The sequence below is a fragment of the Macadamia integrifolia genome, chromosome 4 (genome assembly GCF_013358625.1).
Source record: "Macadamia integrifolia cultivar HAES 741 chromosome 4, SCU_Mint_v3, whole genome shotgun sequence".
NCBI classification, from domain to species: Eukaryota; Viridiplantae; Streptophyta; class Magnoliopsida; order Proteales; family Proteaceae; genus Macadamia; species Macadamia integrifolia.
In genome coordinates, this window is record NC_056560.1 from 8,862,078 (window position 1) to 8,889,325 (window position 27,248).

General features: G+C 36.9%; 2 protein-coding genes across 5 annotated transcripts; one reads left to right on the forward strand and one right to left on the reverse strand.

The window, feature by feature from the left end:
* The first annotated feature begins 8,611 nt into the window (after positions 1-8,611).
* On the forward strand, positions 8,612-21,969 carry LOC122076189 (shaggy-related protein kinase epsilon). Of its 4 annotated transcripts, none has more exons than XM_042641509.1 (14): positions 8,612-8,832; positions 15,562-15,748; positions 15,902-15,994; positions 16,780-16,839; positions 16,923-17,195; positions 17,700-17,774; positions 17,873-17,929; positions 19,100-19,240; positions 19,367-19,417; positions 19,539-19,634; positions 19,715-19,798; positions 19,968-20,070; positions 20,156-20,259; positions 21,950-21,969. In XM_042641509.1, exons 2-13 carry the CDS (start codon positions 15,635-15,637, stop codon positions 20,236-20,238), a joined length of 1,230 nt encoding a protein of 409 aa, XP_042497443.1. In that variant the 5' UTR covers positions 8,612-8,832; positions 15,562-15,634; the 3' UTR covers positions 20,239-20,259; positions 21,950-21,969. The 4 variants fall into 4 exon arrangements, with proteins under 4 accessions (XP_042497443.1, XP_042497442.1, XP_042497440.1 ...); XM_042641508.1 differs by lacking the exon at positions 21,950-21,969 and adding an exon at positions 20,369-20,637 and having other exon boundaries at positions 8,613-8,832; XM_042641506.1 differs by lacking the exon at positions 21,950-21,969 and having other exon boundaries at positions 8,613-8,832; positions 20,156-20,637.
* Positions 21,747-24,827, reverse strand: LOC122076188 (probable polygalacturonase At1g80170). The gene is made up of 9 exons (XM_042641505.1): positions 24,505-24,827; positions 24,262-24,390; positions 23,919-24,089; positions 23,801-23,821; positions 23,461-23,668; positions 23,244-23,325; positions 22,874-22,982; positions 22,641-22,757; positions 21,747-22,302 (listed from the first exon to the last, which is right to left on the reverse strand). Exons 1-9 carry the CDS (start codon positions 24,745-24,747, stop codon positions 21,988-21,990), a joined length of 1,395 nt encoding a protein of 464 aa, XP_042497439.1. The 5' UTR covers positions 24,748-24,827; the 3' UTR covers positions 21,747-21,987.
* Positions 24,828-27,248: the final 2,421 nt, after the last annotated feature.

The following is a 27,248-nucleotide window of genomic DNA, read 5'->3' on the forward strand; positions in this document are numbered from 1 at the left end:
GGGGTTTAAATAGAGAGCTAGGACACCTAAAACTCATGATAAAAAGCACATATAGGCAAGACAGTTCGATAAAGATGGGTATTTATTTAGCCTTTGATTATCTTTTCATCTATTATTCACTTGTTTTTTTTCTTGTGATAATTGGTTGGTGCCTACTCTATTCTATTCTATTCTATAGAGAGGAGGAAAGGTGAGGACTCGGAGGCTCGAACTCAAGATCTTCTGGTAGTTTACCACATCACTCACTATCAACTGCACTAGGCAGTTGTCCTCAATTTTATGCCATATGTTCCTTGGGCAATTTTGCACGTGAGACTTCAGTTGATTGTGCGAAGACCCTTAAATTTTCATTTGTATGGGTTCAATGTAGGATCTAAAGTTGCACTTTTTGCTCCAAACACAACTGATTATGGAAAAAGCATAGATTTTTAATGCTAACCCACACCAAAAAAAAAAGAAAGCTATAGTAATATGGTTCATCTAACAATTGAAAAATAATGCAATTAGTATAGATTTCTATTAAATTTTAATCTACCATTTATCTATAAAGCACCATTAAGTGTCTATTTCAAAGATTTTGGAGTAATATGCATAGGAATATCTATCATATTATTCCAAATTTTAAAATTTTGTAGCCATACTTAGTGTTATACCCATAAGGCATATGCAGCAATAGAACCTAGCTCCTTTTGTTTCTTCAGTTAAAGTTGTTTGTTGTTAGTGGTTGGCCTTCTCATCCTCTACTTCTTTTCCACCCCACAACCCCTTTTCTTTCTTTTTAGCTTGTCAATGGCACTGAGTGATTATAACAGCTCCTCTTGGTCACATGCAACATTCACGGGTGAAGAAATGCTCGTCTTCTTAACCACCAACAAATGCCTGGCAATCTCTCTCTCTCTCTCTCTCTCGTTGGTAGTACTGCACTAACATGTTGAGAAAGAACAAATGAAGCCACTACAGCCCATAGTTTCATTTCTCACTTCCAACTACATTATGCAGCTGTCTTCAATTTATGTCATATGATGCTTGGGTATTTTTGCAAGTGACAGTTCTCCAGTTGATTGGGCGAAGGCACCTTAGATTTTCATCTATATGGGTTTTATGTAGAATCTAAAGTGCAAAAGTTGCACTTTTGAAGAAAATCTGCTTCAACATTATTGATTCCGGAAATAGGCAAACAAGGAAAAATTGAATTCTTCCAGCAATACTAGAAAATCCTAGTTTTTTAATGCAATACTAAACAGCTAACAAAAAAAGGGGGGTATCAAAGAAAGTCATGATCATATGGATCGAGTTTTTCTGCACCCACAGTGAATGGATCTCATTCACCATAGGGGTTCAAGAGCAGGGGAGGTGATATCGGAGGTATTTTCAGGAAATTTTAAGACCTAGAATATCACATGGGAAAAAGTTTTCCTAACCATATTATTCTTTTCTAATAATTGAAAAACAGTGCAACAAGTATTATAGATTTCTACTTAATTTAATCTACTATTTGTCTATAAGGTACTGATAAGTGGCTATTTCGAATTTGGAGTAATATGTATAGGAATATTTATTAAGGTAGATCTTGGCACAATGGTAAAATTTCTCTATTGCAACCTAGTGGCCAATCGTAAGTTCAAATTGGGAAACAACCTCTTGACAAAGCAAGGGTATGACTTTATGCGTTATAACTGTCCGCACATCTTGCAATGGTGAAAACCTCGTTCACTAGATACACTCCGTTTTTTATACATAAGAATATTTAGCATATTATTCCAAATTTTAAATGTTTGCAGCTACATTCATGGTTACACCCATAAATCATGCACTCATGGAACCTCCTTTCTTCAATTAAAGTAGCTTTTTGTTAGTAGTTGGCCTTCTTATATTCTACATTTCCCCCCTTGCCCACTTTTTTTCTTTCCTTTTTTTTTAGGTTTCACATTTTATTATTTATGGGGTAGGATCTATGCTTGTAATATTTCATATAAAAAGCCAACTTACACACGTCAATGGGTCTAATATAGCTTGTCAAGGGCACTGGCTAATTATAGCAGCTCCTCTTGGTCACCTGCAAAGTTCACAGGTGATAGTCTTTTACTTTATCTTCTTAACCAGCCACAAATGCTAGGCAATGCCTAAGGGCTAAGAGTTCCTCTCTACCCAAGGGGTAGTCAAGTTAGTAAGGGATCTTCACCTTAAGGATTTTTTTAAGGCTTAGATATCAAAAAAAAAAAAAACCATTACAGCCCATAGTTTCATTACTTGCTCCAATCAATATAAACAGTTTTTTCTTGAATGTATAATGTCACTTAAGAGGAGTTAATGTAGTAATTCCATCATCCCCTCTTATACCTCTTGTGCCCGTTATTTCTCCAATGGTGTTCTTGGTTCTTTGCATTTCCTTCTCATCTCTACTCTTCTCTTATCCATCTCTCCTCTGATCTCTTCTTTGCCTCAAAAGCAATGAAGTGAAGTCATGGCAAACACAAGCATACAAGTAGTGGAAGAAGCATTGTTGAGTACCTCATCGTCTATCACTCTCGCTGTCCCTAGCCACTCTGCCACCATAGCTCCTCAAAGCTATAAAGAGTAAAATCTGTTATTTTACATGTGTACTCCAAATATGTGAATGAGTAAATCAATTTCAAATTATTTTTGTATAAAAACAAAAAAAAATTATTTCAAAAACCCATTTTGACCCTTGATTGAAAGAATTTTAAAAAATAAGACGGTAGAGAATTAAACTTAATTAGCCAAAGTTTCTTGTTATGCTTGTTGTTGGTGCTTTTGTTGTTGGACATGTGATTTTTGAGTTGGAAGGTTTAAGGCTGCGATGTAAAAATTGATTCTTTGAATAGTGGAAGAAGACAAAGGGTGGCTGTCTTCCATCTGTTATTGGTATTTGTGTCGACAAGGATATATCAACAATCTTTTGCTTTCCTGAAGTTGCCACATTCTTTGAGGAAATTAATCAAACACTTTGCTTGCAAGCTGCTCAAGTTATTCTTGGGTCCTTGTGCTTCAAGCTTTTTGGGCTTCAAGGGACACAATAGTGTGGTACGAGTGTTCAGTTTTGAATGGGTAAGCTAGTCCACCTCAAGAGACAAGCAGGCTTTAACCACCTCTCCTCCTTGAAGGTTTCTCTGACATATTTTTCATATTTGCTCAAGGCCTTAGTCACCTTCTACCAACAATTCACACCAACTGGTCAATCCAGTGTTGATTCTATTGACCACAAGACTCTTAAAATTGAATCTTTAACCAATTGATTCACCACTTAACTCACCCTATTTATATGGAGGGTGGAATCAGGTGTCGTATCTGAGTTTACTATTTAGCTTAACTCTCAAATGAATGACATTTACCTTTACAAGATGTTTGAATTGGATTATATATTTCCAAGTAGAACCAAATCATAATACAATCAAACAAATAAAAAAAATAGAGAATCACGTTTCACTAGAAAATACTTCCCATGGATTTATGTAACCAAATACATCCTAATACCTTCTCCAAGGAATGGCACCAAAACGGTCTTAACCGGGTGCCACCACTTCCCCTTCCCTTAAGACTTTTCCCAGTGAGGATGTTAAACCGGCGGTTTGATCTAGTTTTAGGTGGGTTTCCAAATTTTTATATATCAGTTCAGTTTGATAATGAATTTGGTCTGCGACAGCCAATCCATTTGATGGTTTTCGGTTTGGTTAGTTTTGGTCTGTTATCAATTTCTTTTAACTACCCCTTATTGGTTCATTCTCAATTTTCATATATAAAGATATGGCACCGGTATACGATAAACTAGTGGATAACACTAATAGGGCACCCGATGAGGTATTATCTAGGTTCCAGGAGAGGTAGAGAGGCCATTTCAAAAGTGGAAGGGAAAGATAAACACATTGCATACTAAGGCTGCGTTTGGTAACGTTCTAGAAAACGTTTCTGAAGTTTTTTTGTTCTATGGGAACTAAAAAACGGAATAAAGCGGTGCATTTATGGTGTGTTTTGTGTTCTTTTTTTTTTTTTTTTAAGAAAAAAAAAATTAGAGCACAAGAATTGACGGAACGACAAAAGGTAGTTCCGTCATTCCAGTTTCATTCCAAACAAAAAAAAAAAAGGGTAATTTATAGCGCCACCCCCTGGAAAATGTCAATATTATAAGAATACCCCATCTTTTTCACCAATTAGACTCGGACCCCATGCCGTCAGTTGCTGTTAAGTGAGGAGTTAAAATGACATTTGTACCCTTTTGACTAAAACAATTTCATGGTGGTATCCCTCCCTTCTTCAGATCCCACTTCAACACCGATGCCGACAAGGAGCCCAGATCTTCACCAGTGCTTGTCATCGTTGTCCTCAGCACGTTCGTGTTTTTGGTGTCGTGGGTATACGCCGGGAAAGATATGGATTTCGGGTCAAAACTAAATCCTCTCTCTTTGTCTTTGTTCAGTTGTTGAGAGTCTGCAGCAAAACCCTCCTCTTTCTCTCTCTTCTTTCTTCCTCTCTTTTATTTCTTTATGGGGTTTCTCCCTCTGATCTTCTTACGTGTTGGGATTTATTGAAATGGCTTAACGATTGGACGAAAAAATATGAATGCCATTGGATTAAAAAATGTCACATTTCAGTAGCCTAAAGCCACTCTGTTGGTCTCCGCCACAAATCGTCTACACAAACGATGTTTTCCGTGTCGGAGATGGCAATGGCTTCAGCAACACAATGAAAAAGCCTAGATTGAAGAGAAAAGAGGACGCCTATTGAAATCAGGTTGGGTATTTTAGGTATGGCACGCGATGAAGAGAGGATTTGGGTTTCTTTTTTATCGATCTCAGGTCAAAAACGTCTGCTCCATTTTAAACCCTCTTCTCTCTTCTTAGTCTCTGTTCAGCAAAAACCCTCTCCACCATCCCCATCTCCTTTCTTCCTCCTCTCCCTTCTCCCTTCTTCGTTTCTGCTCTCCACCTCTCCCTCTTCCTCCTTCCTCCTCTCCCTTCTTCTCTCTTTTTCGTCTTTGTTCAGCGAAACCCTTTCTACCGTCTCCCTCTTCTTCCTTCCTCCTCTCCGGTTGGGGTTTTGTTGGCTGTGAACGATTTGAAGGTCACTTCTATCTTTCTTAAATGGTTACAATTTTCATTATGTGAAAACGGTTGCTATATTCCTTATTTCTATAAATCGTTTTGTGCGACTACACATCTGTAAAATTCCATAAAGTGGGTCATTGAGTGAGTTTCTGAACATGTTTTTTTCTTCATAAAGAGCTTGGTTAGGTATTTCAAAGAGAGCTTGATTGAACATTTTTTTCTAAATCTTTTTTTTTTTTGTATCAAAGAGAGAGATTGGTCGAACAGAGACGACTTCAGATTTTTTTTCATCGTTGATTAGAGACAAAGAGAGGGGAGGAAGAAGAGAGAAGAAGGGAGAGGAGGAAGAAAGAAGAGGGAGATGGTGGAAAGGGTTTCGCTGAACAGAGACGAAAAAGAGAGAAGGGAGAGGAGGGAGGGAGAAGAGGGCATTTTGGTATTTTAAAAAAAATATAATAGCTGATATCAGCATATAAAGTATATTTCATAACAGTGACCGATGGTAGGGGGGTCTCAATCTAATTTGGTGAAAGAGAGGGGGTGTTCTTATAATACTGGCATTCTCTAAAGGGTGGCACTATAAATTACCCAAAAAAAAAAGGCATTTTGACACATGAACAGAAATTTATGTTTTTCACACAAAACATTGTTTTTTAAAAACATTACCAAATACAGCCTAACTTACGGTATACTGATAAGAAACCTAACTTTTTTTCTATAAATGAATACTGTAAAACTCCATCGAGCGGGCCTGGGTTGAAAAATTGATGAATTTTGAACCAAAAATGGTTCAAAGCAATTTGCCTAGATGTGCACCCCACGCTATACCCAACCCTGTTACCTTATAAATTATTGCTTCATGTATGCTTAACGGAACAGTGTGGGTAAGGCTTGGGCAATTTTACAAGTATGCCCACCCATAACCCGTCCCATTGCCATCTCTATCCTTTATCTTTTCAGCTTATATCTTTTCTTGCAGGGACTCAAGCCGCTCAAAAGACGCTCCATCTCTTTATGGGGCTGAGAATCAAAATCTGGATTCTTGTACAGTTTTTCGCTGGGCTAAGCCCAAGCATAGTCTTTTATGGTTTTAAGTTAGGGCCCAAGTCCATAGAACGTGTGAAATGGGCCTCTAGTTTCCAATGCAGTGATTACAATATTAGGCCCAGATCAACAATGAACTAGATCGCTGAAAATCCTACATATAAGCAGGTTTTAGGAATCAGTATCAGATCGGCTGTATCTGAGTCTTAGGGACGAAATCTATGCCGTTAACTAAAATCATGCTCATAAGTCATACTTGAAACAATAGCAATATCCTATCATCATCGTTTGAAAATCTAAAATTTTTATCAAAAAAATTTGGAAAGCTAAAATCTAGCGATTTAACCCTGAAGGGTTATATGATCAATATATCTCTTAAAAGCTTAAAGGAAAAGTTGATAAGATTGTCATATAATCAATTGACGTACGATGTAAAATGATGGAAAATTTAAAAAATATTATATAGATAAATTAAATGTAGCGGAGATGACAAAGTTGGGATGAATGCATTACAAAATTAGGAATGACAAGGTATCAAATAACTATATTTAACGAAGGACCTGTGAAGGCTGTGATGCTCTAATTCAGATGACTGATTTGATTTATATTGAGAGATCTTGAAGAACCAGGAATAGACTTAAAATAACCCTAGAAGATGGGGTGAGGAAATATATGCTCACTTAAGCCTTACATATATATGATTTTTTTATTTTTCATGATAGAATACATACATATGATTTCATATAAAATTAGTTAAAAAACAAGAATCCATGTAACCGATCACGCTTAGTTTGAATAAAGCCATGATGTTGTTGATATCTACCCTCTTTACCAAAAATGAAATTTGAGAGCTTTTCTTGGGCTGGAATGGAGTGCTGGAATTTCTTTGATGAGGGTATTATTGGCATTTAAGGGGGTACATGGGATGTTATCATTCGTACTTTCAGAATTTCCACGTGACCTCATTAGGCAGGATTAACGAGGAGTCCAACGTGTTTGTTCATGATGAAAGAGTTTTACTCTGAAATGACAATACTACCCTCATCAACAATAGCCGTTAATTGAAAAGCTCAGTTTAATAGGGGCAATATAGGTATTTTGAATTTACTTTTTCATACAGGATTACTCACTTCATTGGTAGAGAATTAAATAATGGCCAAAATAATACGAGGAAAGATAAATTATTGGAAAAAAGAAAATTACCTAGTCGCGTTCCCCTATGCCCTTTCACAGGATCGCACAAATCACGCCCCTGCCCCTGGCCCTGCCCTTGACATTTTGTGCCTCCCCTTTGTCCCTGGTGTTAGCGTGTAAGCCACGCGATCAGTGGCGTTTGATGAAAATAAAGTGCTTTAATCTCAGGCAAATGGTGGCGGTACGTGCAGAAAAATAGAAATGTAGAACGTCCGGAGCCAGTGAATATTCACGTAAGTGATATGATTGACACTTGTTAAATATGTTAATATTGCTGTTTACAACTCTGTTTAATATTGTTAATATTAAAAAATAATAATAAATCCCAATATAAGCGGACTTCTCCTTTGATTCCGCTTATAAATCTCGATCATCTCTCTCTCCTTGCTTCTTCTTTAAGGCTGTTCCTTTTTTCTTCTTCTTTTTTCAGTGCTCTCCAGTCTAGTTGAAGTTTTGTTTGCCAATCTCACTGAATATTTGCATCAATGATAAATTCTCATAGGTTAATAATATATACCCAATAAGTAATAATAAAATCCTAAATATTCAACAGCTTTGTTTACTTTATTAATTCAAATTTGTCCTTTACCATACATGCAAGTTTTATTGTCAAAATCCCCTTGCATGATGATTAATATGTAAATATGGTATTTGGATATGTGTGACCAAGTCTCTCATATGCTCAATGCCTGAAAATAGTTATGTTGATTTTTTTCTTATCTCATCTTATTTTGAGAGAAAGAGAGAGAGATGATGATGATGGTGATTGTAGAAAGAAGGAACGGCATTGAAGAAGAAGCAATGAGAAAGAGAAAGAATTGAGATTTCCCACAGAATCGAAGGAGGAGTCCGCTTATATTGGATTTTTATTATTTATTTTTAAAAAAATATTAGACAAGTTAAGTAACCACGTTCGTCATATCTCCACCCTAAAAACTAAGAATCAGTTACATTATAAAAAAACAAATAGATGATTTAAATTAATCTAATATTAAATAGACGATTAATATTAAAAAGAAAATGAAAATAAGATTGCAATACGAACGTCATTCTATCACTCTCGCCGTTAATCTCAAATCTAAAACAAATCTTACGGTTAAGATTCTGCTGTCACGCAGAAGAGTGTCCAGATGCAAATATGCAAACAAGGCCCACCAGGATACATTAGTACAGAGATGTCGGCGGAGTAACAGTCAGCAAGTCCGAATAAAAAATTGCCACGTGTCGCACAGAAGCCAGTGTCAAGTCTATGCTCGGATGTCTAAAGCGTTTCTGAAGTGAATTTAATGAATATGTTGCGTCCGCTTGCTTTCAGAGAGAGAAAGAGCTGATATTACACTGTAAGAGTGAAATGCAGGTACGGATTCTGGTGTCAAACCTGGTACTGGAAGAGATCTCTGTGAAGGTTGGAAGAGACCGATTCTTTTAATTTCGTTTTCTAGGGTTTTTGCGTTTCTTCTCTGACTGAGATTACCAGTGGAAGCTTCAATTTCTGTCTGCAGTGGAAAATGGGAGAAATTTACAGCTTTAGGTAGGGCTCCGCAACTCTGACGCGGTTTTGATATGGACTTCGTTTCTTGTCGTTGTTTGTTTGATTCGATTCTCGTCGTTATTTCTGTTGTTTTTTTGTGTTCTTTCCATGGCTACTTCGAAGCAGCTAAAACAAAAGTTGAAACTCAGACCGAGAGGTCATTTTGGAGATCTCTGCTGTCGTTACTGTTTCGTTTTTGTTTCTGCTTATCTACGGAGATTATTGCTTCTTCGTTTTTTCCTCTAGGCATGTTTGTGATCCATAAATGAACTGGAGTATATGAGCTATTAATTTTCGGAATATTCACTGTAGTAGATTCCCGAGAGCTAAAAATATGAACTTATCCAAAATAAAAAAATAAAAAATAAAAAAGGAAATTAGTGTGTATGTGTGTGTTATGGAAACAGAAGAGTGATTTTTTTTTTTTTCCTCCTTTTCCCTGACTTGAAAATTGGTGAATCGGGTGATAAATTCTACAAATTGTTCAAAAGACCAGAACTATTTGGCAAGAAAATTTCCATTAAGTTGCGAATGGTTTCTCGGGGTCCGCCGTTGCAGGTATCATCGATGTGACTGATCTCCTTTCTCTGTATGCTGCCTACCGCTTTGGGGCTTGAAATTCTGAGATGGAAGGTGATGCAGGTTTTGGACGTATACATTTCGCTCCGGGATGGCAACACTCTAGTTACTGATTTTACTAGTTTTTTAAAGTTAAGAAATTTCTGTTCAAATTTAGTTCTGGGCCTCTGGCAGACATCCAGGTTAAGAAATTTCTGTTCAAATTTAGTTCTGGGCCTCTGGCATACATCCAGTCTCCTGAATAGTTTTTCTAGGTTCTGTTCAACGATTGTTCTACACTCCTACTGAGGATGGAGATGGTGTTAACGATGAAGGTGAAGGGGTGATTGAATGAAAGCAAAATATGATGCATTTATGTTAGCAATATGTGATTGATTATGTTAAGTATGCTTGGGAATAAATGTTCTGGTAAATGTTGAGGTAGTTTGATGGTCATTATTTCCTCTTTAAGCATGCCTGCCCTCCTATGGCTGTGTGGATATTTAAAAGATTTAATCAAACAAACCACACGACGTATTTTTTGTAACATAATTCTCTCTTTGGAGCAATGAATTTGACAATCCTAAGTGATCTCTTATGTGAATGACAAAGCCATGTCTATCTTAATAAGTTAGTTTAAGCATTATCTATGAATCGCCATGAACGGGCGTTTGTCTAATTGATGTCAAAGACATGCATTTCATGTAATTAAAGTTATAGTTTCTAGGGATAAATTATTCTTTCTCTCCTGATCATATATGAGTTCAACTTGTGTAGCTGCTTAATTGCTATTACATTAACTTCCCATTAGCATGTCAAAGCTTTATGTGGCCAACTGTTTTTTTTTTTTTCTTCCAGATTAGCCTTCAACTGACATACCCTCAAAAATTAGTGGAGATCTTAGTGTTTAGTTGTAGTCGTGTCGCATGGGCAACTCCATAACTCTTAGGGGACATAGGGAGAAAGTTCAGAATGTCGGAGGCCTAGCCATGAGAAGCCTTGGTGAGATGAACGAAGCTCTATTTGGAAATTGGATGTGAATGTGCTCTTGCAATGTAGGGAAACAAGAGCCTAGTGCCTTCTAAATTTTATGACATATCAAGGCTAGGGCTTGATCACAATAATTTATAGGTTCGGGTTTTCAGGAAGTTGCAATGTTGAGATGGAGAAGCACAATTTTGTATGGAGAAAGTTGTTGGAAATAATCTGACATTAGCAAACTCTGGGATCCTGTATACCTCATAAACAGATTGAGCCTCTCCACATAATGCTTTGGGTTGGACATTTAACAAAAGTTTTATACTCGCTGGTTCATAGGTGCAGCTTTGCAAGTAATTGAAGGCTTAAAAAGTTCTGTGGAGCCAACTTACTCGGCCCTTAAATCTATACTATGTTTTTTTTTTTTTTGGGTTGGGGGTGGGGGGTGGGGACTAAGAATGTGAAATGTTGGGTACAATTCCACCTTGACTGACTTTGAGATCTTGGATGACTTCATATGACAGTTGGATAGCTCCACCTAATAGTTTAAGCTTTTTGGGCTGGGTAATTAACATGGTTCAAAGGTACTAGGACCAGGGCCACTGAATTAATGACATCTTTACAGCCACCCAAAAGAGGGGGCCACACATTCCACGTGTTTTGAGACCCAAAGGAGGGCACCACTTGATGGGAGTGCTGGAAATAATCCCACATTGACAAACTTTGGGACCTTGGATGACTTCATGTATCAGTTGGACCTCTCCACCTAGTAGTTTAAGGTTTTGGGCTGGATCCAATGCGCATGATCCTTGTATTACCACTGGTTGGGGCAATTCAGTAGTTCTTACAGATTATCTTGGTCTTGTGTGGTACAAATATCGACTAGGTGATTTGGCCAGTCTGATGTAGACTTTTAAAACCATGGGATGGCTAGATTGTGTATATTGCAAATTTTTTGTTACAAGAATATATATATATATATATATGATTTAAAGCTCAGCATACACATGCTAAGCCTAAACTCTGTTATTTTTTCCAGACTTGTGGCAGGCCTGGTCTATGAGGTTGTCCTTGGCTTATGGTGAAGTGTCAAACTGAAATGCATCCTAAAATTGGCTGGTCCACCCATTGCCACCCATTTTCCATGTTGGAGCCAAGATGCTTTGATGGAGCCCCTCATTGAAATCAATTTCTTTCTTTAAGTTCTGGATAGTTGGTGCTTTTCCTCGGTTATTGTTGCTTTAAACCGTTTGAGAGAAAACTTGATCTTAAGTTTTTTTGTCATACCACAGATATTTAATCACATGGTTGGCAAGGTTTTTTTTTTTTGTCAAAAACTTTAGGAATAGGATCATGAAGAATATAAAAATTGCAGACTAGTTTGGACTTTGGAGATATATGAGAACCATTTTCAATATCATTACTCTATTTGCCAGGAATTAGGAAATCGATGAGTTGGTGGCAACAGGTTCACAATATCTGGCTCTTTGAAGTCAATCTTCATCTCACTCTTATCAAATTGATAAAAGATGATATCAAGAGCAGATGGGTGGTATACTTCTTTGCATTTTCTGTAGTATTGTGTGGCAGGTCCTTCAACTGAAATTCCTTATAACATGTAGCTTGATCTAGAGCATCTTCATTGTCTCCCAATCTGTAGATGCTACTTAAAATGCTTCTGGTTTGTTAACCAACTTCCAGCTCTCTTTTGGTTCTAGGGCTTTTTTATTTGTTTTATTTTCGTTGTGCCCTCTTTGAAACTCCAGTTTGATTTCCTTTTATGATTCACCAATAATTGCATTATCAGATTTTGTGCTTTCACTTTCAGCAACGTTGACCAATGTGATTGTTTACAAATCAGACTTAATTTGAGCTAGCTGTACTACATAATGGGTTTTCCATGCTATTTCCTTAGTTATGAATTTTCTTCCATCTTTTGCAAGTTCACTAGTGTGCATTTGCATGTCGTAAATAACTTAAAAAAGTTCACCAAAAAAGAATATGCTAAGTTTTCCTTGTCAAAAAAAAAAAAAAAAAAAAAAAAAGAATTATCGCTTAGACTTTCCTTCCTATTGAAATCATAATTCATCTAAATTTCATGCATTTCCGTTGATTGGGGTATCGGTAAACTCATTTAATATATCATCATGACACTATCAAAAGTTTCTACCGGTTTAGTGTAGGATCACAAGAGCTTTGAATTACTATATCTTTCCACCATTAAATGATTTATATGATTTTCATATTAAGTATCTTGTCTTGCAAATTTTCCACCTTTTGCGAGACATGGAAGGAATAATGATTTCTTACCATCATCTCATTGATTCTTCTCAAGTTGTCCTCAATTAGTCCTATCATTTCATATAGTCATGGTTGATAAGAACTGTCTTTTGAACGATAGTGTGCTTCCATCTTAAAACCAATTGGCTTGAAGCGGGGTGATCTCTTGTGGCTCTTATACATGATAGTGAAGTCACCCATAGCTGATGTGGGACTATCTTAATGTTCCCCTTCACGTGCAGGCCTCCTTTGGCTTTGTCTTCTTGGGTTGAGCGAGGAGCCCATCATCAACGAAGGCTCAATCTGCCCGTTCTAATACCATGTTAAGGCTTCCATCTTAAAACCAATTGGCTTGAAGTGGGGTGGCCTCTAGTGGCTCTTATAAATGATAGTGGAGTCACCCACAACTTATGTGGGACTATCTCAATGGATAGAATTTCGAACTTGACATGGTTTGAAATTATTGTGATGGTACCTTACCAACAACAACAAACCTCAGCCTTATCCTAACTAAATGGGGTCGGCTACATGGATCCGTAAGGTTGTAAAAAAGTAAAAGAGGTAAGAAGAAGAAGATAGCACCACCACATAAACATCCCACCTAAAAGGGGTCAGCAACACGGATCTTTGCCCTCCAAATAGATCTATTTGAGGTCATGCTAGGGTCAAGATCTAAACTATGCATGCCTTTCCTTACTACCTCTCTTATAGTCATTTTGGCCTTACCTCCTTCCATATGGATCTGATCAGCCTTCCTTACTGGTGCATCAATGGGTCTTTGTAGAACATGGCCAAAATATCTCAGACAGCTTTCATGAAGCTTGTCCTGGATTGGGGCAACTCCTAGATCAACCCTGATACAATCATCCTTACTCTATCTGTCCTAGTTTTGCTGCACATTCATCATAACATTTTCATCTTTGCTACACCAAACTTATCTATATTACTTTTTTTGACTGCTTAACATTTTTCCCACATATATAATAGCCGGTCTTACCACTGTCCTATAGATATTTCCTTTAAGCTTTACAGGAATGCGTTGTCGCACAACACTGTAGAGGCACCTCTCACTTCATAGTTCATCCATCCTACTTTAATTCTGTAGGAAACATCATCTTCAATATCACCCTTCTTGTTTATGGTTGACCTCAGATATCTAAAGCAATCGTTTTGTGGTATCTCTTGCTGCTCAAGTTTCAGCACTTCATTATCTGGTGCAGTTTGACTAAATTTGCACACCATATACTTAATGACACCTTACCATGACACCAAATCAATGCAGCATTGCCAGAGGCATATACCATCTGATGCAGGCTTTATCAGGGTGGGTTTTGATTACAATAATTCAAAGAATTAAGATTCTTGAAAATAGGGTTAAGGTAGATATGGATGATTAAAGTTTTGATGGGGAACATAGTTGGGTTGTAGTGGCATAGGTCTGATCTTGCCAAATGGATATAAAATAGGATAGAAAAGTAATTAATCTATTCGTATCTACTAGTTGATCTCTAAGGATCACACAGTTAGTACCTTTAAAGTGTGTGTGTGGGATTCTATGTAGCTCCACAAACTAGGTTGTAAACTCTAAACTATATGAGGTCCCATTATGGAAAATTACATATGATTCTCAAAATCTTCATTGAATTCTCAATGTTAAATGATTCTGATAGCTGGCTGGAAACCCTCTCAAATGATGCTAATCAATTTATTTTCCCTAAAATTAAGGCTTACTGACAAGAATATTGACCTGCCTATTTTCCTAATACCTGGATTGATCTGGGTGGTCAGACAGTCACCTGGTTTCATTTGGTTTGGTCTGGCTTTTGCTCCACTTCCTGGATAGAACCATTTGAATCCTTTTTTTTGTTTATGCAAAATTTTATTAGCCCGGATGGTCTACCCACTCAGTCTGTGTTATCACACGGTAGCAGTCATGACTAAATTGCCTTTTTTAAAGGAAACCTGAAATTTATATTTGTTGCCAGATGGGGATTTCTAGGTGGCCCCTTTAAATAGAGAATCACATTTTCAAAGTTTGAAGTCTTCACCTTCTTTCTTGAGAAACCAAATATGTTTTTAGTTCTCATTATTATGAATCTAAATGAGCATTTAATAAGACAAGTTGCTATTTGAAAATCAATTGCTAATGCTTAGTGATATAATTGTGGTGTAACGACAACATTTGTGGAACATGCATATGTGGCATCTTCCTGAGCTTGACTACAGGTGGACCTATTTTGTTCTGAATGATTTCAGATTCTGCCTATGGGTTGGGTTTGGAATAATTAATCTTGTATTAATTTAGATGACTGATAAAAAGTAAATTTAATACAGAACGTTATTACCACGATCTTCCTTCCCATTTGGATGGGCAAACAAATTTGATTAATAAATGAATACGCACCCTGATCAATTCTCTCTTCTAGGCCTCCATTCTCTTGGCGTCTCTCACTGCCTAGATGAATGCTCAATATATTTTCTCTAGGACCCTCATTTACACCAACTGATCTAGCATGGCTGTTAGGACTTACAAGTATATGATAGTCTGATTGCTGAAAAAAATTTGGAGATCATAAGAGTTTAAATGATTGTCTATTGTTTTGCATTTAAGCTCTGTTTATTTCCTGGTAAAATCCATTTAAAAGGAAAACTTTCAAGTAAAATATTTTTTTGTACTGATTTTACCTGAGGATTTACCTTTGCTGCTTAAAGTTGGAAAACCCTGAAGTTTATTGAAATTCTTCCTAAAGAGTTTATGCAGTGCCTGTCCAACAAGAAATGGAATCCAAGGCTTGGGTGAATGACTATAGAAATATTTCCATTAATGATCAGCCATCAATTTTAGCATAATAAGTATGTCTTCGTGAATTGTAAATAGTATCTGATGTCTGTTGTGCATTGCTTCCTATTTAGGTTGAAAGATGGTTTTCTTTGAGCTGTGGTAGCGAATCACAGAAAGACTTCTCCTGTGTATCTTGACCCTAATATGGATTCTGCTGGCATAGCTCCTCCTTCAGCAGTTGGAAAATCTGGTGGCAACACAATGTCTGTTGATAAGCTTCCAGAGGAAATAAATGAGATGAAAATCAGAGATGATAAGGTTCTTGTTACCCTTTTTTGGACAATTTGAGGATTGTTTTTGCCCCCCCGCCCCTTCTTTTCTTTCAACCCTTCTCCTCAGAGAACTTGTTCATTATCTTAAGAATTTGTGCTTATCTTGTACAATTTGTGTGCATACACGTGTTTATGGTAGGAAATGGAAGCTACTGTAGTGGATGGAAATGGAACTGAGACAGGACACATAATTGTAACAACAATTGGTGGTAGGAATGGTCAACCAAAACAGGTATATGTTCATTACTGTCATTATTAGTTCTTGTTTACAGTTGGGACTTCCTGTTCTTATGTATATAAAAACTGAAGAATTGGATCTCTAGGGTTGAACGAAGATGAACTTCATTACTGTCAAATGAACCATTTGTTCTGTAGCAAAACAAGTTTTTTTTCAGGAAAATAAATAAATAAATGCCAAATAGAAAATGATATATCAGGAAAAGGAATTTTGGGGTAAATTTTCAATGAGAAGTTGCAGAATAGGATGAAAAAAAAAAGAAAAAAAAAGAAGGGTGAAACGGTGGCAAATATTAGGGATTTGTGGAAATTATGTTACAAGAAATGGAAAAAAGAGCTATAATAATCCTTAGATAAGTTGCCACATCCTGTAGATGTTGGATAAGAAGCAAATCAAACCAATCACTGGTGACACTCAGAGAGCTATTTATCATTGTCCTGTTCTCTCCTTATTTTTGTTTTCTCACTATGTTATTGATACAAGGCATAAAAGGGCAGTAACCTGGTGCGGGTTCCTCTTAAACTGGTTCCCAGAATAGTGGGCTGTAGTTGGGCTTCAGCTTTATTTGCACGAAGTGGCTACCCTTAGACTAGAACCTGCATCTTCATACTGGCAACCTGAGTTTTTTGCCATCACACCAAGCAACGGTCCACATTAGTTTAACAAGTTGGACCATATGTTATTACAATGACAAAGTTTGACTTTTCCCCACTGTAACGTTGAATCTGTTCCCATGTATCATGGGTTGTGTACTCAAATTTTCTTTATCTGTGCCTCAGACAATAAGTTACATGGCCGAACGCGTTGTTGGACACGGATCATTTGGAATTGTATTTCAGGTGCTGTATTGTATTCTCTTTGACTTTCAGCTCCTCCTAATCTTCATTTGTTCCCATTCAACCCTGATAATCTTATTTTGCAGGCAAAATGCCTAGAAACGGGAGAGACTGTAGCAATCAAAAAAGTTTTGCAGGATAAGAGATACAAGAACCGTGAGTTGCAAACAATGCGCCTTCTTGACCATCCCAATATTGTTGCACTCAAACACTGCTTCTTTTCAACAACGGAAAAAGATGAGCTTTATCTCAATTTGGTGCTTGAATATGTACCTGAGACGGTGTATCGTGTTGGAAAACACTACAGCCGGGCAAATCAGAGAATGCCTCTGATATATGTCAAGCTCTATACTTACCAGGTATTTGTTATCGATTATAAGACCATATTTGGTGCTATTATGTGCTTGATAACATTAGGTATTTTTCTTTTAAAACTTATCGGCGCCTGACATTGTACAATTTGATGATGTCTTACTATGTCAATATGAGTTGCTCTTTCTGCTTGAGTAACTTTTTCTGGTCTCTTAAAGCAACTAATGTGTAGTTGGATCAACTTGATTTGTCTTGTAATGTCATATTTGCAAGTGAGAGGTAAGAGGAAATGTTCTGCAAAGGAAGCTTTCTTGTCAATAAAATGCTCTAGAAACAGATGATTTTGTTTGGTTTAACCTTAAGACTCCTGTGATTCTGTCTCAGTAACATTTCACCCCCTTTTTAATTCATTTTCTTAACATTCCGAAGACGTTAAAATTACCTGAACTCTTATCTATTTTTTTCCCCCTCTTACAGTCTTAGATTTATTGCTCTACTCTCTCAAGTTCAGTTTATGTGGGAGATTATATAACACAAATTTATTATGATAGATCTGTAGGGCATTGGCCTATATTCATGGGGGCATAGGAGTTTGCCACAGAGACATTAAGCCTCAGAATCTATTGGTTTGTACAGAACCTCATGCACCTTCATCTTAATGATTGATTAGATGCTACTTATTGATATACCTCCCCCCCCCCCCCCCCCCAACAATTTCTTGCAGGTTAATCCTCATACTCACCAGGTCAAGCTTTGTGACTTTGGGAGTGCAAAAGTGCTGGTAGGATATTTGCTTGTTTTGTGTTTAGCATCTTTCTGTTAAGTTATTAAGTAATTTGGTTGTTCTTTGAGAATTAAGATGGTTTTATGTTTCTGTCAAAATTTCTAAATCGTTATATAATGTGACAGGTGAAAGTGAATTTGCCAATTAATTGGTTATTCTATCTAATAGATGTATTCCTAAGATAAGATTTCAATGTTATTTTAGGAATATTAGATGACTCAATTTCCAATATGTAATCTTATTTTTTCGCGGCTTGCCCTATCATTTATTTCTTGTAACCATTTAACTATGTGATGGAAACAGAGAGTTGATGTATCTTATAAATGTAGGCTTGCAATGTATCCAAGCTGCCAATGTCATTGGTGTTTTTGCGTTGCATTATTTTGTCCAGAAAATATTTTCCAGAAATACCTAAAATTCGGAGGAAATTGAAATTTTCTAAAGATTTTTTTAACTGAAACACAGTACAAAATTTTGGAAAATATTTTAAATTTCTAGATGGTGCAGAAAAAGTGAGGCCATCCTGGTTCATGATACAATCACCACCTATGGATGATACCAACCCCATCAGATGGCTGCGTTCTTTTCTCATTCAAGCATGACTATATGCGCTTTGTTGTCATGTACAATCTATAAAAGAGAAAATGGCAAAGAAATACGAAAGGAATTTTATAAACGAACGTTGAATTTCTAAAAAATATTTTCCATTGAAACAAACTGGGACCTTAGTGAAAACAACATAGATTTCTGCCTGCTTCTAGTTTACTGAGCATAAACAACATAGATTTCCGCCTGCTTCTAGTTGACTGAGCATACAGTTTGTGTGGAGGGGAACTCTAATGCTGATGTGGAGCTGGTTAATTGTAGATCATATTCTTGCACTCATATTTATGTAGCATGTGAAACCCATGATCTTTCTCATGTTTGTTGTCTTTTCTGCTTTCATTTTCTTTAATTCATATGTGAACAAAATTCTGAAATTATGCATGAACATGCAGTTCTACTTCTACCCTTATCAGGCTCTCTAATTTCCACTTTCTTTCTACCCTATGTTCTCATTTCTGTGTCAGGCACATTTTTTCTATGTTAATTGTTTACGATTTGTGTGCTCTGGTCTCTCCTTTTGCATACTATAGTTGTTGCTTATCCAGCCATCATTCTTAACAGGTCAAAGGCGAGCCAAACATATCATACATTTGCTCACGTTACTATCGTGCACCTGAACTCATATTTGGGGCAACCGAATACACAACTGCAATTGACATTTGGTCTGTGGGTTGTGTCCTTGCTGAGCTGCTTCTTGGACAGGTTTTTTGTCATAAGTTACATGCTTTTACTTTTTTAAGTAATCTGGTGTTAGCACTTAACTTTTCTTTGCTGTTGTTTTGATTAATTTTTCTTTGCTATTGTTTTGATTGTGCTAAATTTGTACAGCCTCTCTTTCCTGGGGAGAGTGGTGTTGACCAACTTGTTGAGATAATCAAGGTAAAACTTTTTTGTACTTGTGAACAGTAGAATAATTTCTCTGTTTTAGGGTGAATTAATCTGTTGGCTGACCAAACTTGGCAAATTCTAATTTTGATTCTTTTCTGTACTTTTCTAACAGGTACTTGGTACACCCACTCGAGAAGAGATTAAATGTATGAATCCAAACTATACAGAGTTTAAATTCCCGCAGATCAAGGCTCATCCGTGGCACAAAGTGAGCACCTTGTCTCCCATTTAATTATATGCATGTGCTTTTTGGCTTTATTAGCATATAATTATGAGTTGATTTTTTAGATATTCCACAAGCGCATGCCCCCAGAAGCAGTAGATCTAGTTTCAAGACTTCTTCAGTATTCTCCAAATCTGCGGTGCACTGCTGTGAGTGTTTCCAGTGTTTACTACACTCTTTTCTTTTGCATTAACTGAGGAGGATTGCTTTCAATGTATTCTTTTATGTCAGTCCATGAACCTGAGCTCAGCCTTATATGCTTTTTGCACTGCTTATCACAGCGCTTACCTGACTTGATTTTATTTGTATTTGATGCAGTTGGAGGCTCTTGTACATCCGTTTTTCGATGAACTTCGTGATCCTAATACCCGTCTCCCTAATGGGCGCCCCTTGCCTCCACTATTTAACTTTAAACCCCAAGGTTCTCTCATTCTTCATTAATGTGTTTTTGTCTATGTATCTCTCTGTTTTGGGCTTCTGAGTCCACATTCTTACTGATGATGCAGAGCTGAAAGGAGCATCTCTAGAGCTTCTGGTGAAACTGATACCAGAACATGCTCGCAAGCAGTGCCCCTTCCTTGGTTTCTAGATCATAATTACATGATGGAAGGTATGGTGCTGTTGTGCTAGTGTACCATATATGTTTGCAGTAGAGTTGAAGAAATACCGAAAACCCCCTGCTTGTTCTCTGATTTGGTATTTTCTTCCCCCCAAAACAGTTACTGGTGAAAGCTGGGTTAACCTAGTGTTTGCCTCCTCTCTTGTATTGTTGAGCTGGAAATGTTACTTAAGATGATGGGGTTTAGCTATCTTGTTTTACCCAAATACTACTGTTTGTCAACGAGAAAAAGTGTTCTCTAGTATAGAGGTACTTATGGATTTTCCTTTCAACTAAGAGTTGTGGATCTTTTGAACCTTTATTCTGCTGTATTTTTGTGTTATGTGGTGAATGAATTGTTTGACTTCATTAGTGGAATATTCACAGATATATCATTGGCTTGGTCTGCAGGTTACTCATTCCTCACTTCAGTTTAGTATGCTAATTAATATCCATTTACTTCAGTTATCGGGGAGCAAAAAATATTTCGTTCTGGCGAGAAGGTCTTTCGGCTCCCCCTAGTTGCAAGGGAAATAATAATTAGAAGGGAACCGAAATTAAATCAAAACTAAAATGGTAACTTTCATAATTATTAACAAACATGATTGGGTGATGAAGTCCAAATTATTCCAAATATGGTTATTCACAACCAAATCCCTTGGATTCAAGAAGGAAAATAAATATTAAATTTGAGATTTGAGAAGTATAATTACCAATTATGGTGGGAGTTTTAAGTAGATTACGCGATCATGATTACTAAAGTTTCCGTTTTACTTTTTCAAATCAATTTTGCTATTCTTCAGCTCCTTTTACTTGCAACCAGATGGAGCCTTCATGTGTGTTCATTTCTTCGAGTAAAAGTTAGCAAATTTTAATGGTTCACATTCAGTCCTTGCTTTATCAGTTTAATCCTCCCCCCCCCCCCCCCTCCCTTTTGGGGTTTCCAACTTTCAACAACTAAATCCATTTCAAAGTTTATCATGACATCAATTATTAGATTATTAAATGAAAGATTATCATGAACTATCATCAGATGAGCAATTGCTATGGGATGTTACTTATCTTGATTCCCATATAGGTTTCACACTACAATGCTTGAAGTAGTATGTGGTATCCAAAACAGCCCCCTTCTAGCCTTCCCAAAGCAAATTTTCAGTCTCCACAAGTGCTTTCAGAACTTTTCTTGTAGTCCATGTCTTTTCTCCCTCAAGTTTTAATCATCATATACCTAAATGTTAAGATTTTGGGGAATATGTGTTTCTGTGTAGATTCAGGTAGTATGATATATTTTTTTAAGAGCTTTTCATGCTTACATTCACACACACATGTTCCAAAGATGTTTTACACTTCTTGGAGCTTTTCAAATGTCCCTTGTTCATTTTGTTTGGAGTTAACTTAGCAGGGGAGTAGGTCTACTCTTTGTACTAATGGAGTGAAATTTACAGTAGTAATTTTGAACATTTAACTGCTGGAATAGAGGTTTAAGCTTCTACATGATCTCTGATTGACAAAATTATAATATTACTCCATTTATCTGTAGAACATATAGTAATCAATAGCACTTGCAGCTCGTAGTCGCTTGATATACTCATTTATAGCTAGATTAGTATAACCTATTACCTAAATGTCTGTAATTGCAGTAGTTCTTAGATCCCACCTTTGGTAATTGTGGTCACCACTCTGAACAATTAATCTGTTTCAGAAACCATTGTGGATAATTTGTCACTTTCAGTACCAGAGTCAAAGTTCGGTATGGAGAGGACCTTCTTCTGTACTAGGTGTTATGATCCTTGCATCTTGTGTTTGGTCGCAATGGGATTCCTTGTCAGAGGATTGAAGGCAATCGGCAGATGGACGAACAACCCCGTAGTTGAATCCCGTGGCAGAGTTGCAGTAGGTCTCTACGGTGCCACCTTTCTTCTCTAGGTCAATGTCGCTTAGGACTATGTTGCTACAGGGAACTGTATCACTGCAGGCAAATTTCATGGCCTCCTCACTTTTTGTAGTTCCACTGATATTCCGATACATGATCTGGCTGATCTGTACAGCAGAAGTCTAGCAAAGAAAAAGAAACAGATCAAGAGTGACATCTAGTCTACATTCTAGAGATTATGCTCAAATGCTCTATTTTGCGAACAGCACTGTGATGCTTCTTTGCTCTACACTAACACAACCTTTCATAACCCAGGTTTGATGAACTTGTTCAACTCAAAGGGTATGTTGGGGACTAGAGAAAATGAAAATAGTGAAATTTAAATAAGGTGGGGAAACGGTTTTAAAACTAGGATCGGTCCGGTTCGGTTCCTTTGTTCTGGGTCTCAACCATTCAAATAAGTTTAAAATTCCCAGTATAAAAATAACTTCTTAATGGAAGAGCATGAATGTATGGATACCTGATTCTGGCAGGTGTTTGGTGAGTCACAATAGAACTGGTCAATGATAATGGGATTTGCCACATCCTCCATCCTCACATTTTGAAAGCGCACAGAACGAACATAACCAGAACCGCCCTGTCCATTCACCAAAAATCAAATGGGAAATCTCATTAAGCTCATTCAATGAGCCATTGTTATTCACAAGTATGACTATGCCACAGCCCTGGTGACAATTTGATGATTGATTTTACCTGCCAAGTCTTAATCCGGACACCATTGGTAGTTTCTTGGAGGTATGCTGTGTCCAAAACCACCTTTGTTACTGTGTCTGTGGAGTTGTCCTTCCCTAGGCTCCCAATGCTATTGTGGAAAAAGAAAAAAGAAAAAGAACCATCGTATAAAAAGATAGAACTCAGCATTTAATAGATCAAATGTTCCCTGTTCTCATTCATCCTAAAGCATATCTTCTGTCCTGAGGTTGGTTTTGGTTCCCATTAAACATCTAAAGTTGAAGTGAAGGTGGTGATCAAGTTCAAGGGATCAACCCAGTTAGGCTTGTTAGTTGCCAGCTTCTGTTCATTTATTGATTATCACATCTTGCTTCCTGAAAAAGCAATTTACCTGATTCCATGGCCTGGTCCACAATAAATGTTTTTCATCTTGATGTTTGAGGTTCCATTAACAATGGAGATGCAATCATCACCTGAAAGCCGTAGACTGCAACTTGTTAGATGCTCTAGAGAAGAAGCCTGGATATAATTAATGGGGTTGTCTTGTTCGACGTCACCATGTGTCAATATGATGCTATTTAACTATCCATGTTGTAAGAATCACTCACCTGTTCCGATCTTGCAATTTTGGACCACAACGTTAGTGGATTCAGTGATATGGATTCCATCGGTGTTAGGACTGTTCCCCGGAGAAGAGATGAACATGTCCAAAATCCGGACTGAGTTGGAACGGGAGATTACAAAATGCATCTGCTGGCTGTTCTGGATGGTAAGGCCCCTAACTCTAACTGCAGAGCTTGAATCAATAGTCAATGCCTGCACCCATTTTTTACTATTAAATACTACTTAAAGCTCAATCTTGGATGTTTATTTCATTCATCAAATCTATGCATTATACAAATTTGAACAACAATAATAATGGAGAGGATGAAGAGGAGGAATCCGTACTGTTGGTGCACCTTTGCAAGGCTGTAAAACACAAATGGAAAGAAAAATGAAGTTAGACACTATTGTCAAATTTAATCTCTGACGATTGAAAGAAAGAGAAACCTTCACCAATATTTACATTTGATTTGTTCCTTTTGCAAGATGCATCCCACCATTTATTTCCACTACCATCAATAACCCCACTACCCTGGAAGATTACTCTGCTCAGTTTGGAGAAATCAAGCCATATTCTTGGATTCTTGGGGTCCCAGTTCTTTGGTTCATTTGGTGCTATGATTTTCCCATCAATCTGAACAAAGAATCAAGTCAAATCTCATTGAAAAAATAGAATTCACTAAACCCATTTCAACAATTGTAGAATTAACTAAAGGTATTAAGTTTTTAAAACAGTAACTGTGTGTTTGAGTAGTCTGATGGAGTCTATTATGCAAATTGGTAAATACTAAGTTGTATGAGTTTACCTGGATGATTAACTTATCAGCACAAGGTCCTCTAAACCTGGTTGCATCAACTAGATAAATCCTTCCTTGGGGTACCAAGAAAACAGATTTTTGTGTAGAACATGCTTTATCCCATGCATCTGAGAAGGCCTGAGAGAAAAAACAGATCATAAAATTTAGAACAGCAGGAGCACCTATTTAATCATTTTTTCTGTTAATTGTGATATAACCACCATTAATTTGAAAAAAAATAGGAAAATTTACCTGGGTATCATCAGAAATTCCATCCCCAACTGCACCAAAGGCATCAACATTAACAAGAACCTTATCACCATGCTGACTAGTCCATCCTGGAATATCAAAAAATTCTTCTTCCATTTCATCTCCTTCTACATCTAACTCTTCAAGCTCTTTTAGCATTTCGATGTCATTGTATATGCTATATTCTGCAGCCCCATTAGCTGCTATCAGCAGAAAAAGAAGGGAGACCAAGAGGATTCTGTCCATGTTTTCTAATGGTCTTTGGTAGTTTAGAAAGATAAAGAGTACCCTGATTGATTTCTGTAATATCAAAGGGAAGATGGAGCTTTGATTTATATAAGTGACATTAATGGTTAAAAACGAAGAGTTTTGAGGAGGCATATATGGCTTGGCTTCGAAGAATAAGAAGATCTGCTCTTTTGTTTCTTCCCTACATGCCTCGACTTTAAGTTGAAGGGAGAATTTTTTGGAGTTTTTGGCTTTACTCTTCCACTAGTAGAAACTGGAATTGACCAAAAATTTCTGCTTTTGTTGTACTGCAATTTTTATTGGTTTCTCTCTCTCTCTCTCTCTCTCTCTCTCTCTCTCTCTCTCACATCATGTTGATATATAGCTTTGCAGTAAAGACCATAAAATTTGTAAGGTTTGGGCAAGGGCGGTGTGAGAGGAGACAGTGACAACTCAAGGGTGTCAAAGTTCAGCGCAAGTCGGTCAGATCAATTGAAATTGACCAGTTCAATCCAGAATGACCCGAACCTTTATCAGCTTGGTTTTTGGGTTGGAGTTTAATGGAACTGGTGGAAACAAAACCAAAAACAGACTGTCTGAAAAGTGGATCAAACCCGGTTTTAAAAAATGGAGAATGAAGTAACCCAATGAGAAACTCAGGAAAAAAAACCGGAATTTTCTATGGATATCCTTATATGTACCTGTAAAACTGAAACTGGACCAAACCAAACCTGATAGTAGCCTGATTATAAACAGATAGGAAACCAGACCAAACCAGATTGAAGGCAAAGTTGAAATCGACCGAAACTGCAACCCAATAAAAATCAATCGAATCAAACCAAGCGATTGTCACCCTTAGACTGGGGCTCACTTTGTTCAACAGATATCATGAAGGAAAAGTGTATGAGCATAGGTTTACTTAAGTGTGATTGTGATCTGCTGGAATAAGATTCATTAGAAACCGACTGCTTCAACTGGTCTGACAGTGTATTGGAAGTGAAGTCTTGCATGGTACCACCAGTCCCAATTCCTCCTTGTTTGGAAACCCCAAAATGGAAAAGAATGGTTTAAGTTGAAACTGGAAAACCCTTTTTTTTTTTTTTTTGATCGGATACCGTATTGGCCCCCATTGAATCAGTCTGAACGATTTCACCAAATCTATGATTTTTGTGAATTTTTTTATTCAAAACACTTGTATAGCTACAAGAGGAAATTTTGATTGAATTTTTTATACAAAACTCTTGCCATCTAATTTTGCGTCCAAATTCTCTCCAACCATTAGGTTGCCTAGTGAGACAATCTATGATTGAGGGTGTATGCTCGTGTGTTGGGGTGTGTGTTCAGATTCTCTCAGTTGTTTGATGCCTCACTGGGTCGCCTAATGGTTGGAGAGTACCTAGATCCTCCAAGTCCACGGTGGAGAGGAGACCCAAGAGACACTGACATTCTCGACATTTTTTAGGAAAAAAGTTTTTCTTCATCCATGGAGAGAATCTCCTCTCTAGAGATTATGTGACCTTTGATTGGACTCTTTTATTATCATTAACTCTCACTTTTTATTGTATAAGTCAAAAATACAATTTTCCATACTAATCGAAGGTTATAGATCTTTTTTTTTTTCCTTTTTTAGGAGATGAGGAGATTCTCTCCCTAAGTGTCTACCAAATTTATTAAAAAGAGAGAGAAATTAAGTCCTTTCTTATGTAGTAACTAACATGAGCAAACCATCATTTGGCTCACAGAGGAGCCCGTCTACCTATCTTACTCGCCTAATTTTTGTCAATGTGGTTTAGAAAGTTCCAATCGTATGGATAACTTTTTTTTTTGATAATGCAAAATCTTATTGAAAAAAGGACCGGTTACAAGCCAAGGCATCAGTTTCTCAGAGCTGATTCAGCCAATGAGTGGATTGAGGCCATACTGTCCTACACCGGATGGACAGGCCTCTCCTTGCAAGGGTGTCGGCAATACCGTTAACACAATTGTATGGATAACTAGGTTACTCTAAAATTACCTTTTAGTCAAATTTGAAAGGCTAACTCTATCATTGGCCCATTTATGATGGATTGCTCCTTACTTATTTTCAATAGCCAATTTACTTTGTTCATATCTTTGACTTTTGTAAAAGTTGACCTTTTTTCTGTGTAAAATCAAAATTTGACTGAAAATTTATAGCCAAACAGGAATTGATTGGACATACCAATGTATCAAGTTTGAACAATATATGAGAATATAAGTGGGCCAGCCATTCTTCTACTACTCTAATCTATATTCCCAAAGCCCAATCTAATAACCCAAGTACGCATAAATTTAAAAAAAATAAAATTAAGAATTACATAAAATCAAGTTTTTCTTTCTTTAAAACTACTCACTCATTGTTTTAATTAATAAAAATATTCAAATTTAAATTTACAAAACTAGTCAAAAGAGTGTTCGTCTATCAATTAAGGTTGTGTTTGGTAACGTTATAGAAAAATGTTTTTGGAGTTTTTTCGAGAACAAAAAAAAAAAAAAAAAAA